Source organism: Pyrenophora tritici-repentis, chromosome 3 (genome assembly GCF_003171515.1).
Source record: "Pyrenophora tritici-repentis strain M4 chromosome 3, whole genome shotgun sequence".
NCBI classification, from domain to species: Eukaryota; Fungi; Ascomycota; class Dothideomycetes; order Pleosporales; family Pleosporaceae; genus Pyrenophora; species Pyrenophora tritici-repentis.
Window position 1 is genome coordinate 1,474,327 of NC_089392.1, and position 12,956 is coordinate 1,487,282.

At 51.9% G+C, this 12,956-nt stretch overlaps 4 protein-coding genes across 4 annotated transcripts; 2 read left to right on the forward strand and 2 right to left on the reverse strand.

Moving 5' to 3' along the window:
- Positions 1-6,037, forward strand: PtrM4_079300 (PRP38-assoc domain containing protein; the record flags this gene model as incomplete). Its single annotated transcript, XM_066106373.1, has 3 exons — positions 1-2,345; positions 2,399-5,930; positions 5,996-6,037. The coding sequence occupies 3 exons, from the start codon at positions 1-3 to the stop codon at positions 6,035-6,037; spliced, it is 5,919 nt and encodes a 1,972-aa protein (XP_065963311.1).
- A 112-nt stretch (positions 6,038-6,149) lies between these two features.
- PtrM4_079310 (Chromo domain containing protein) lies at positions 6,150-6,824 on the forward strand (the record flags this gene model as incomplete). Its single annotated transcript, XM_066106374.1, has 1 exon — positions 6,150-6,824. One exon carries the CDS (start codon positions 6,150-6,152, stop codon positions 6,822-6,824), a length of 675 nt encoding a protein of 224 aa, XP_065963312.1.
- Positions 6,825-7,785: 961 nt separating this feature from the next.
- PtrM4_079320 (AraJ, Arabinose efflux permease) lies at positions 7,786-9,591 on the reverse strand (the record flags this gene model as incomplete). The annotated part of the gene is made up of 5 exons (XM_001940823.1): positions 7,786-8,098; positions 8,153-8,820; positions 8,871-9,279; positions 9,327-9,446; positions 9,500-9,591. The coding sequence occupies 5 exons, from the start codon at positions 9,589-9,591 to the stop codon at positions 7,786-7,788; spliced, it is 1,602 nt and encodes a 533-aa protein (XP_001940858.1).
- A 1,753-nt stretch (positions 9,592-11,344) lies between these two features.
- On the reverse strand, positions 11,345-11,946 carry PtrM4_079330 (uncharacterized protein; the record flags this gene model as incomplete). The annotated part of the gene is made up of 2 exons (XM_001940824.2): positions 11,345-11,492; positions 11,555-11,946. The coding sequence occupies 2 exons, from the start codon at positions 11,944-11,946 to the stop codon at positions 11,345-11,347; spliced, it is 540 nt and encodes a 179-aa protein (XP_001940859.1).
- Between the last annotated feature and the right edge of the window lie 1,010 nt (positions 11,947-12,956).

Consider the following 12,956-nt stretch of genomic DNA (forward strand, 5'->3'; position numbering starts at 1 on the left):
ATGTTTAGAACTATCAACGCCATTAGCGACAACGTCTCTACCGGCGGCCGCCACCCCCGCCGATCTAGCGACATGCAGCCTCCTCCACAGCCCAGCGTGACTGACTTCCCTATTGGCCGCAAGAAGCGCAAAGACAAAGCGCCCGCGACCCCCCGCAGCCAAGACTCCAGCCGCGAGCGACCTAAGGATACTGCATCCGACACCCAACAAACTATTAGCCAAGGCCCCGCTCCTAAGCATGAGCCTGTTCGTCGATCCGAACCAGGCCGTCGAAGCACCTTCGGCTACCCCGCACTTCCAGTTACAGAAGGAGACAGCCAAGAGCCCACAATGGTACCACACGACCCTGCCGACATCTACGATGTTATAGTTGGCAGTTGTCGACTCCAATCCCTCAGAAACAAGAACGTCTTGTCTGCCAAGATTACTCACTCTGAGTTCACGTTCATCACTATTGTACAAAACGAGACTGAGGATGAATTTGAGCTGTACCTAGGCCGAGAATCTCCCCTGGAAGAATTCCAAGTCCCCGTCTGCACTGACGACGACTTATTGGAGCTAGCCACTTCAAACACCGCGTTCCTGCGCTCTCTAGCTATTGAGCTCATGAAGTTCGCCGCTGCTTGCGCTCCTATCCTGGACGCGAACATCGATGCAATAACCAAGGAAGCTCACGAAGCCGCTGTTAACCGCTTACGCCTTCGCATCACTAAGGCTGAAGCTAAGCTTAGCTGGTACGAGAAGGAAGTCTCAAAGCTGACTGAGACTATTGAGACTACTAATGCTGAGTTGGAACACACCAACCGAGAGCGTAATGAGCTTAAGCTAGAGGTCGAGCGCTTTTATCGTCCTTCATCCTCCAAGACCGCCGGTTGCACTAACCCTACTTACCAAGACTGGTATGAGGACTGGAAACACGAAGAAGCGCAGTCCATTAAGTTCCACGGCCTGTACGAGGAGTTCTTCAGGAAGCACCAGGAAGAGCGCGCCCGCGCAGACCGCTATCACCAGCAGCGCGCAGAACGCGACGCCGACTACGAAGATGTGGTCGCCCAGAACTGCGCACTTGAAGAACAACTTGTCCAAGCTACTGAGAATACCCGCAAGCTAGAGACCTCTCTAACTCAGCAACAGCGTGAGTACAATGACGTTGTTGCGCGCCTTCAGCGATATGATCATAACTTCCGCCCGTACACCTTGCAGCGTCGCGAGGACCGCGGTCGTAACAGTCATCTATCTACTCAGCGCAACCGACGACACGAGTCACCTGAGCGCCGTACAGATCGCCGCACTGCATCACCTAACCCGTATCCTAGCCGACAAGCCACTCCTGTTGTTACTCGGCCTGCGCCTCGCCCTCGCGGCGACTCTCACTCAAGATCGCGCTCCCGCTCCCGCCGAGATCGCGCGAATCCGTTGAACCAAGATCCTCACCAATATATCCCTCCTCCATACAACGGCCAGCAATCAGTACAACAGGCAGCGTCCACAGTTGGAGGTCTAAGCCTTTCCTTTAAGCTCCCCGACATTGAAGTCTGGAAAGGCAACGATGATACCAAGAACTACGACAAGTGGCGTCGGTCAGCCATCCAGAAGTGCGAATCTCTGCCTGAAGACAAGCAATTGGCCTACTTGGAGATGAAGGTGGACGGCGCAGCATGGCAATATATTGACGATCTCAAGTTCGAACACTACTTGGACCTTCTTGAAGGACTGGACCCATACTACGCGCGCTCTACCTACGAGAAGGTCTCAGAAGCACAGTCGCAACTCGCTGATGGCTCTCTCAAGATGGGATCGTCTGAATCCTTTGCAGATTGGCGTGGGCGCTTTATGAGCGTGTGTCGCCTAGTGAAGCTTCCAGACAGCGCCATGATTGGCTACGCTCGCGCTTTCCTGCGACCTGGCCTCGCCGCCGCCGCCTCACACGCCTTTGACGATGAGCAAGAGAATGCTCTTGTCAAGTTCCTTGACGCCGCCCGCAAGTCTGATCTAACACAGAAACAGATTAATCAAGGCAAGACCGCTGCTGACAAACCTCGCACCAAGCCGCGCACGCGCTCCCCAAATGATCGTAATCCTGCACGAAAGGCTCGCTCTGGCCGAGGACAACATCGCGAAGCTACTACGACGCGCACAGAGTGGCAGAAGGACGCAATGGCTAAGGCTAAGGTCTGCTTCCGTTGTGGCGAGACTGGTCACCAGGCGCGCGATAAGAAGGGTTGCGCAATCTTAGACTGGGACCAAATCAAGCCTAAGCTTAGTAGTATGCATCTCTATGCTATGGGAGCGGACTTCGACGCCGAAGACGACGACTCTAATGCTTCCACTGAAGAGGAGCCTGAGTTGGACGACATGGGCGAGCCAGTTTCGGAAAACTAGACGCTCCTGATAACAGTCGCATTCAGGAGCTAGACTGGCGCAAGGACATACAACAGAACCGCGAGACGCGAGAAAACCATAACCGTCTCAAGGTCGCTGCCGCCAGGATACTATCTCCAGAAGTCGGAGATCAGGACAACTCACAAGACGTCCAAGACCACTACATCTCTGCGATCGCCGTTAAGGGCCATCTTCGATCTACTAAACAACTACGTTACGACTCCTACACCCTCACTTCTTCTAAGGAATGGAAAAAGACAACTACTCTTATCGACACAGGCGCTAGCGCTTCCTTTGTGAACAGGCGATGGGCTAAAGCCATGGGCCTGCCCATAATGTCTACCTCTTCACCTATCCAGCTTTCTCTCGCGGATGGGAAGGTTGTTGATACATTGAATGAAGCCGTGGAAATCCAAGTCAAACACGGCAGCCACTTATCACCAGTCGTGTGCTTCGTCGCTGACGTAGGAGACTTTGATCTTATCCTTGGTATGACTTGGCTGGAAGACCACGACCCCGGTCTCACCTTCTCACCGCGGAGCATGAAGTTCTCTTCTTCACATTGTACTTCATGTTGTCTCGACCACGGTCTCCCTGAGACAGTATACGGCGACGGCAAGACTCCATCACTTTCAGAATCTCGGCAAACCACGCCCGTGGGCGAGATCTGCATTATCACCGCCAAGGCCGCCTACCTCATGGCTGCGCACAACCCAGACGAAGCCATCTGGGTCGAACCACAAGACTGGGAGAAGCTTGCTGACCCTCCAGACGACAATAACGATTGCGATTTAGACTCCTTCAAACGCAACATCGCCCGCCTCGCCGCCGTCACACAAGAGGACTACGACCACTATATGAACAAGATGGAGAGTCCACATATGACGGAAGCGGAGATCCGCAAACTGGTGCCAGACTGGTTGTACAGCAAGATGCCAGACTTGTTCAGTCCTATACAAGCAGGGAAGTTGGCACCTCATCGCGAAGGCGTTGACCATGAGATTGACACCGACGGACGCATTCACAAGCCTAAGATCTATGGGCTCACACGAACGGAGACCAGGGCCATCAAGGCCTACATCGACGACATGCTCGGACGCGGATTCATCCGACCGTCCACATCTCCGTACGCGTCACCTGTCTTAGTTGTCAAGAAACCAGGTGGCGGACTTCGCATCTGCGTTGACTACCGTCAGCTCAACGCCATCACCAAGAAGAACCGCAACGCTCCACCCTCCATCAAGGAAACGCTGGCCCGCATGGCCAAGGTACGATGGATGACGATTGTCGACGTTGTGGCTGCATTCAACACTGTTCGGATCAAAGAAGGCGATGAAGAAAAGACAGCCTTTCTCACTCGGTATGGGCTATACGAATACGTTGTCATGCCCTTCGGCCTCTGCAATGCGCCTGGCACTTTCCAGACCTTTATCAATGAGACACTCCGCGAGTACCTTGACGATATCTGTACAGCTTACCTCGACGACGTCCTTATATACACCTGCGACGATGACGAGTCAGTTCATGAAGCCGACGTCATCAAGGTCCTCTCTAAGATACGCGACGCTGGCCTCCATCTTGATCCCACGAAGTGCAAATTCAAGGTCAAGAAAGTGAAGTACCTAGGCCTCATCCTCACTACAGAGGGCATCGAAATGGATCCAAAAAAGGTCTCCACTATACTAGACTGGCAAATACCGCGCTCAGTCAAAGACGTCCAGTCTTTCCTTGGTTTCGCCAACTTCTACCGTCGCTTCATCAAAGGCTTCTCCTACATCGCAAAAGCCTTGACAGAACTCACGCGCAAGGATGGCGAAGGCAAGGACCAGAGACATCAGTTCCCGCTCATCGCTGATAGCAAAGCTATACAAGCTTTCCATCGACTTAAGGACGCCTTTAAGACTGCAGGAGTCCTTGCACACTTCGATCCTGACCTAGAGACTTGGTTGGAAACCGATGCCTCAGATTTCGTTACTGCAGCTATCCTCTCTCAGAAGGACGCGACAGGAGTCCTCCGCCCAGTTGCTTTCCTATCGCACAAGATGAACCCTGCGGAATGCAATTATGAGATATACGACAAGGAACTCCTAGCTATTGTCAACGCCTTTGAGCAATGGCGCTTTGAGCTGTCTGGTACTGATGATCCTATTATGGTGTTGTCTGACCATCAAGCCCTTCAGACCTTTATGACCACAAAGCGCCTCAACAGACGCCAAGCCCGTTGGGCGGAATTCATGGCAGAGTTCAACTTCATTATCAAGTACAGGCCAGGCAAGCAGGGCACGAAGCCAGACGCTTTGACAAGGCGTCCTGGCGACCTACCCGAGTCACCCGACGACATCCGCCGTCGGCATCAACTCCAGGTAGTCATCAAGCCTGACCAAGTCGATCCTGAAGCGCGCGTCTGCACCATCAACATCGCCAAGGATGGAGGTTCTCGCCATGCAGTCTACCTCGCAAATCTCATCACACAGCGCACCCTTCCTGACTCTATCCCCGCAGTCGCGCAAATGCTGTATCAACTTAGCGAGGAAGACAACATCTCTGAACGGTACGCCGTCCTCGCCGCACTGCCTGGCATCGAGCCTGAGGGGGGAGAAAACGGCGTCTCCCATGACCTCACGAGCAAAAGATCGCTCTGTGCAGCCGATAACGTTACAATCTCGCCTATTACAACGCCAATCGCCGCAACTAGTGCGCCCGCGATACCAAACGAGACGCCCGCCGCAATTAATGTGCCCGCGCCACCGAACAACGAGCTGACTATTGATGCTCTGCTTGACAATATCAAGGCAGCATACAAGGATGATAAGGTGTTGCAGGCGATCGTCAAAGCCAAGAAGGACGGCCTACGACGCCTGCCGTTCAAACTCATACATGGAGAAGAGCACCTCAGGCTGGAACTTGGCGATTGCGAGATCACCGACGAACTACTCTATGTGCGCAACAAGGTCTACGTCCCCGCCGGCGCCGTTCGCACCCAAGTTATTGAACAAGCCCACAAGAGCGTCTGCGGTGGCCACAGCGGCAAACATGAGTTATACTCCAAGCTGTCGCGATGGTATTACTGGCCTAGGATGACCACGGACGTCGCGCAATATGTACGCGCGTGTCTGACTTGCAAGAGGAGCAAAGCATACCGAGAAGGCAAGCATGGGCTGCTGCATCCGCTACCAATCCCCAGCAAATACTGGTCCAGCATCTCTATAGACTTCATCACTCACCTGCCGCCCTGCAGGCATAACGGTCAAACGTTCACTGACATCCTCGTGGTAGTCGACCGACTCACCAAGAAGAAGAAGTTCATCCCAATGGCTAGTATGACCACCGACGCCCTTGTGGTAGCCTTTATCGAATACATCTGGCGAGAAGAGGGCTTTCCTGAGGAGATTATCTCAGACCGTGGAGCGCAGTTTGTCTCTTACTTTTGGAAGCGACTATGCCAGCGTCTGGGTGTACGCCCGAAGTTCTCGACCGCTCACCATCCCCAGACTGACGGACAAACCGAGAACGCGAACTCCTACCTCAAGCAATACCTACGCGCCTATGTCAACTACGAGCAGGATAACTGGGCGCTTTTTCTGCCAATAGCTGAATTCGAAGCCAACTCCAGCACCAGCAGCACAACTGGCAAGTCGCCTTTCTTCGCGACTAAAGGATACAACCCACGGAGTGGCATTGAACCCCCTGCGCCAGCGCCAGGCGCTGCGACCTTGACTGCGCCTGCGCAACAAGAACGTCTCAACGCTGACGCTTTCGCGGATCGCATGAAAACGCTGCAGGACGAGCTGCGAGCTTCAATGCAATGGGCGCAAGCAAAACAAGCAGAATACGCCAATGAAGGAAGGCTACCCGCACCAGCTTTCAAAGTCGGCGACCAAGTGATGCTGGACACTCGCAACCTACGGACGAAAAGACCCTCCGCGTCATTAGACCTAAAGAACCGCGGTCCCTTTACTATCGTTCGCGCCATCAACAACACCGCATACGAGCTAGATCTTCCCGCTAACATGAAGCGCATCCACAATGTCTTCCACCCATGGCTCTTACACTTGGTTGACGACAACCCACTTACTGGACAAACACAAGATCCTGAGGTCCCTGCGGAGTTCGACCCAGAAGTGGAAGACGACACTGAATACACTGTCGAAGCAATCGAAGACTGCCGCATTAATAAGAAGCTTAAGGATCCTGCCGCCCGCGGTCGCAAGGGCAAGACTACCCAAGGCCTGCTCCAATACTTGGTACGATGGGCAAACTATCCCGACGGCCCCGACAATCCTTCATGGGAACCATACATGAACCTCGCGGACTCCGCTGACACTGTGACGCGCTATCACCTTGATCACCCAAACAAGCCGCCTATGCACAGGAAGTTTAAGTCTCTCACAGGCAAACAAGATATGCTGGTTATGCGACTTCACGCTCTTAGTCGTGTCTAGCCAGTGGTGACAACAGCAGACAAGACCAACAATAAGACTGGGATAATATAGTTGTGCTTGCTATAATCGAGGGCGTCGATAAGTTGTGCTAGAAATAGGACTTATAGACGCTGTGCTCGTGGCAAGGACTAGACTGTCAAAGTTACTATTGTTAAGACAAGATGCTAAGGTCACCACGCCACGATGATGATCCATAATTACTGTGCACAGACAACGGGAATAGAATGTAGTAATGGAATGGACACTGCAAGCGACACGCTTGGTATGCAGCAGTTTTGCGATATAGGTATCTCCTTTGTATACAATTTTAGGCAAAAAAAAAAAAAAAAAAAAAAAAAAAAGGCAGTTCGAGCGTTGGAACTTGCTCTCTTTTTTGGGGGGGTAGTGTCATGGATCAAACCCGCGACCTCTAGTAAGCGAGGTGGCCCGTGCGCCTTAAGCGAAGGCCACAGCCGAACACCAAAGTTCGACCCGCGCAGGTCTTCGAACCTGCACGCAATATCTCACTTAGTACTTAATACAGATACGGTCATCTCAACTATTGACGTCCCTCACAGCAACAGCGCCGACAGTATATAGCCTGTGGAGAAGCTCTGCGGGTAGAGGAAGGTTAATTGCTTGCTGCAGAGGCTGAAAGAGTGCTCCAGCAGGTAGAGCAGGCAGGGCAGCTAAGCAGGCCTCGGGCACCACCAACCTGCACCAATTGCCACGAAAAAGGCCATAAACGGACTCAGTGTACTAATAGATAGCGCGCATCTAATAGATCTATTTTCTATATTTTTTATTGCGTGGTTGTAGAGCTACTGCAAGAAGACGCGTCGCGATTTTGGTGGGGCGGGCCGAGGAGTGGTGAGACACGTTAGATAATCTGCTTAGGAAAGCTTATTTGCTGAAGTCTATACACGTATCAAAATTTTACTTTATATGGCTTTACAAACCAAAAGTGTCATCAGCTTGTCAATCATGCTTTGACGTCCGCATTCTCGACTCTCACTGGGCTATGCTCAAGACCGGCCTTCTTCTCTGAGTCGAGCTCACCGCGCTCAGCACGGCGGGTACTGCTGTATTCAACCTTGGTCTTCCATGCCGGCACACCAGTCATGAACATCTCCTCCACGTCCTCAAGCGTCTTCCCGGCAGTCTCTGGGAAGAGGAAAAACGTGTGAATTGCCATTGTCGCACAGAAAACGCCGAAAATCAGGTAAACTTTCCACTGTATGTTGACGAACGCTGGCGGTACAAAATAGGAGAGGGCGAAGTTGAAGATCCAGTTGCTGCAATCAGTCAGTTTCAACGTTCCAAGTCTAAAATGACCGGTTTCTGCTTACCTCGATGTCGCAAGCGCAACAGCCTTGCCGCGGATGCGCAGCGGGAAGATTTCCGGAGGATACACCCAGGACGCTGGACCCCAAGTTGGTGCATACGATGCCACGAAGAGATACGTGCAAGCAATCACAGCCCAAGCAGGGGATCCACTGATTTTCCAAGATTGCTCCGCGATTCCGTCGACACCTCCCGGTGGCGCTGGTTCTCCGTACGTCGCCATAAGACCTGCATTTGCGAACATCCAAGCCGACATGAGAACGGCTCCAAATACAAACATAGGGCGACGACCCCAGCGGTCCATAAAAAGCAAAGCCGGAACCGTCATCAGAACGTTAATTACATACTGAATCGAGCTGGCGATGAGATTTATATTCCCGCTGAGACCTGCCATCCCGAAGCAAAAAGTTATGTAGTACATCATCACGTTCATTCCTGTCAATTGCGACCAAATTTGTGTGAATATACCGATGTGGAGGCGATTAAGCATCTTTGGCTTGAAAAGTTCGGCCCAGGATACGTCGGAGTTTTGTCGGTCGAACTCGATCATCTGGCGGATTTCGTCCATCTCTAGCTTGATGAACGGGCTGTTCGGGTCGCCTTTACCGTGAACTAGGGTTAAAACAGCTTGAGTCTCTTCCCATCGGTCATGTTTGGCAAGCCATCTGGGACTCTGTTGAAATATCAGTAATATGTTGTGTGCAGTGATTGTAGTGGACTTACCTCTGGCAGGAACACGAGGCCCAAACCGAGTATCAGAGCGGGGATCATTTGAAGTGCCCATGGTACACGGAATGCCTGGGGACCATCCAAGAAACTACATCCATATGAGATGTAATACATGATTAGGATGCCCCATGTGATTGCCCATTGCTGTGATCCGACGACACGGCCACGTCGTGAAGGTGGTGCAAGTTCGGAGATGTAGACTGGGACCTGAGCCGAGCAGATGCCGACAGAAAGACCATTGATGAAACGGCCACCGATTAGCATCCCGATATTCTGTGCTGCGCAAGAGATGATAGAGCCGATGATCCAGATCAGACAGCCAATCTGGATAGCCTTTTTACGGCCAAGCTTGTCTGTGAGGTAGCCGGATACGAGCGCGCCCACGAAAGAGCCACCTGGCATGCTACATAGTGTCAGCAGAAAACAGCGTGATAGAAGGGGGTGAATTACGCTGCTGTTATACCACCCTGAACATCAGCAGTAGGGCCAGAACATTTCTCTTCAGGGCCGGTGAAAGGCGGGCCTGAAGGACCTTGGTTGAAGTAACATCGGTACTGTTGAGTTGGCAGGCTAGCGGTAAATTTAGCATTGTCATCTCAGAGAAACCAAAAAGGATAACTTACATTGCGCTCATAGAGCTAATGTCGAAGCCAAACAGCCCCCCGCCAATAACAGCAATGGCGGTGATGCCGTAAATGTTGCCAATTTGATACATGTTGGATGAAGCTCACCCCTACCCAGTTTGTAGAAGGGACCCGAAGGTTAGGCAATCTCTGAAAGGTAGAGGCACACTCGATGGGCGGATAGGATGGTTTATATGCTTTTCCCCTCGGGGTTGTTTGATACGCGCGACTGGGGTCAAGAGAAACGTGGGAGCCCCGCAACGGGCCTTTCGCTCTCCCTGGCAACAGTCTTATTTGCAAAAGTGTCGGAAATGCTGGTGGGCTACCGCTCTTGGTATAGACTCCGAGACAAGATGCAATGATTGGGTGCGTAAATGCGTGGATCTAGCGTCGGAGCGAAGAAATGTCAAGCCTGCCACAGTCGGGGGCTTAGTGCTTGTATTGCGAGTCGCAACCGGGGAAAATCACTCCGAGAGAAACACAAAACCGGACGACAGTATCAAGACCGCTTTTGGTGAATTGGTCTTCCTGCATTTGTTATGACAACATGCCTTGATTATGGGCGTACCAGAATCGAGTAGTTGTGACTATCGCTCGGTACCACAGGACACTCGACCCAGGACTCCGCACTCCGCAAAAAAGCTCTCCATCTCTCCAGACTCCAGATGCCCACAGTTTGTGCCCCAAGGCCTCTCCATGAAGCAAAAATTTTCGTACACAGTGGGCCTTGATCGCAGTCCGCGCTTCAGAGCTGAGAGGTTGATATGAGGTTCCCACACGTGACGTCACATATCGGATTTAGGAACCGCATGCAGCCACTCAGCAGGCACGCCGCTGACGTCGACCCGCTTTTCGAAATGTAACCGCGATGCGCCTCCCGTTGGCTCAAAAGCTTAAGCTTCGTGCCGACTGCCGAGCGAGCCTGTCGATGTCAGGCTTCGACAACTCTTCTTTCATCGTAGCCGAGAGACCGACCGATCAAGCATCCCTTCGCATTGTCACATCCTGCTCGCGCGACCCGGCATACGGGATGTGGGAGGCGATAAGAGAGGAGGGTGGAGACAGCCAGGGATCCTCATGGTCCGTCCCACACCAACCTCGGTACTGTTGCATTGCCATCGCTCTAGCGTGCAAAGGACCCAAACAACGCAGAACCTCTGCTGATAAAGAAACCAGGCATAACTTCGTCAGCCTTACAAGGAGTGGGTCTGTCGCATAGCCTGGGGAGCGAAATGTAAATTGAGGCGGGGAAAAATGGCGGAGAACTGGTGGAATATTCTTCTGAAGGTGCACAGATGGGCATGACCCGCGTTTTGCCGTGACGAGTGTTGTAACTACACGACCCGAGAGAATGAAATAAGTTTAACATTTCCCTTGATATCATTCTCATAGTCCTCGTAAGCCTCAAACCGTAAAAATGTCCTTAATCTCGGCACGTGAACGAAGAGCGGGTATGTTTCCTAGTCCGTCCTCTACGATGTCGATCATAGCTCGACAGTTGGCAGTCACCCGCCACAATCGGTCCTTTAGTATACGAATCGACAATGTTGAAAATGCGTTCAACTCTTCATGTGACTACGCGACTAAAATTTGAATTGAAAGTAGTAGTTTAGGTACTGCATAAGTAAAAACTGCTTGGGGTGCCACGACAACAAGGGATCGTTGGTACTACCATTGACTCTGCGTACATGGACACTATTTGCGATGCTTTGATAAGAAAGAACTCTCAACTTTCAAGAGTTTTTCGCGATTTTCATGAAAGGTAAATACAATTATATATTACTTGGCTAGTTCGTTATATACAATCGATCCTAAACATAGCTCTTCTTCTCTCTCCATGCACGTCTACTGAGGGGGGTTGGCCCATCCACCTGGGGGAGGGGCACCTCCAGGAACAACGAGCGCGGTCACAGGGACCATAGTGAAGTTTAGTGGCGGCGAGACAAACTGGTTATACTTGGCCTCGTGTAAGGCGGTGTAGTTGGTGCCGGAGCTGCGATATCAAGTCAGTCAAGGATTCCAATCACAAGGAACGAGCGGTGTTGAACAACTTACATGTCATAGTAAGGTGCCTTTAGGAAGCTGACTTGGATGTTCTTGGGTCCAAAGCCATTGCCATCCTGCTCCCTTAGCGAGAGCCTGGCTGCGACACCGTTGTTGACGCCCTCGAGAATCCGGCAGTCTGTGTAGGTTGAAGGCTTTGTGAAGCTGTTTTCGTATCCCTGCTCGTATCCTTGGCAGTAGGCTTTTACACCAGCGATCTTGCCCTCAACTGACGGCACAGTGACGTTGAACAGGTAGTAGCATCCACTGCGACTGCAGCCAGCCTCCCAGTTCTCCACCTGCCAGGTCCAGTCTGGGTAGATTGGGTCTGGGACCTGGCGACGAGCGACAGGGCCAGCGATGGCCGAAGAAGCGAAAAGAGCGAGTGTGATAAGGGAAACCATTGCGAAATGAGTCTTGGGCTGTTAATTCTCGGTGATGAGTCGAGGGTGTTTGAGTAGGATGGATGTGGATAGAATGGAGGGGAACGGGTACCTGATATAATGTTCATTCGTGCCTAGGGCATGTGACTACAAAAGCTCTGGCAATAGATTGTTCTCCGATCAATACACCAAAAATAGCACCTCGTATAGAGAGCTTCCCTGTTGGGGTATTCGACGTCATATTGGGCTAGCCAAGCTAACGCTTTACGGCAAGCAAGGTAACATGGAGTCAACAGCAATACCAATACGAAGGACTAACACGGATGAAGTACAACGGTCCAAATGATCGCTATATTTGGAAAAACCTCAATGGCTTCTATGCAAGGCAAGTTGAGAATAGCCTGCTTTAGTCGGAAGGGACGTTAGGAAGAGAGTCAGTTGGGAACCAAGGATGGCCTGTCTCCGCTCCCAAAGTCTTCAGTCGCGGTCGCTACCATCCAGGAATCACCGTTCTTGCGCTTCAGGGAGAGCGAATCTACTAGTGGCAAAGAGGCGGTAAGTAGGAAATGACGTCTGGCGCATGAACGTATTTGCCATGCTCCACTTTCGCATTTCGCCGGCATACCGGCTAGCTCGTAAAACAACGCGGTCTTTGCTCTGCAGAACAATCGTGCGGCGATTGAGCACATAGCGTCCGAGACAACAATTGCCTGTTTCTGCCGTTGTTGCGTTTCCGACATGATTTGTCCATGCCGCCGGTACACCCGGAATTGCATCAAGGGTAACAGCGGAAGTAAAATGGCAAGATGATACTTCCTCGTGAGGTGCGCATTTCGCAAATGCGCATGGCTTTGCGGACATGGCACGGACGGTGCAGGAATTAAGGGGGTAGAGCCAGCCCAAGCCTGAGCTCAGCGAAACAACAAGGTTGCGAACGCTAAAACACAGCCCAGTCGAGCCAGAATTTGAAATGGGAAATAGTAATTTAGGTAAGCTCGGCCATATACGGAGGTGCATTTCAAAAGTCTTTT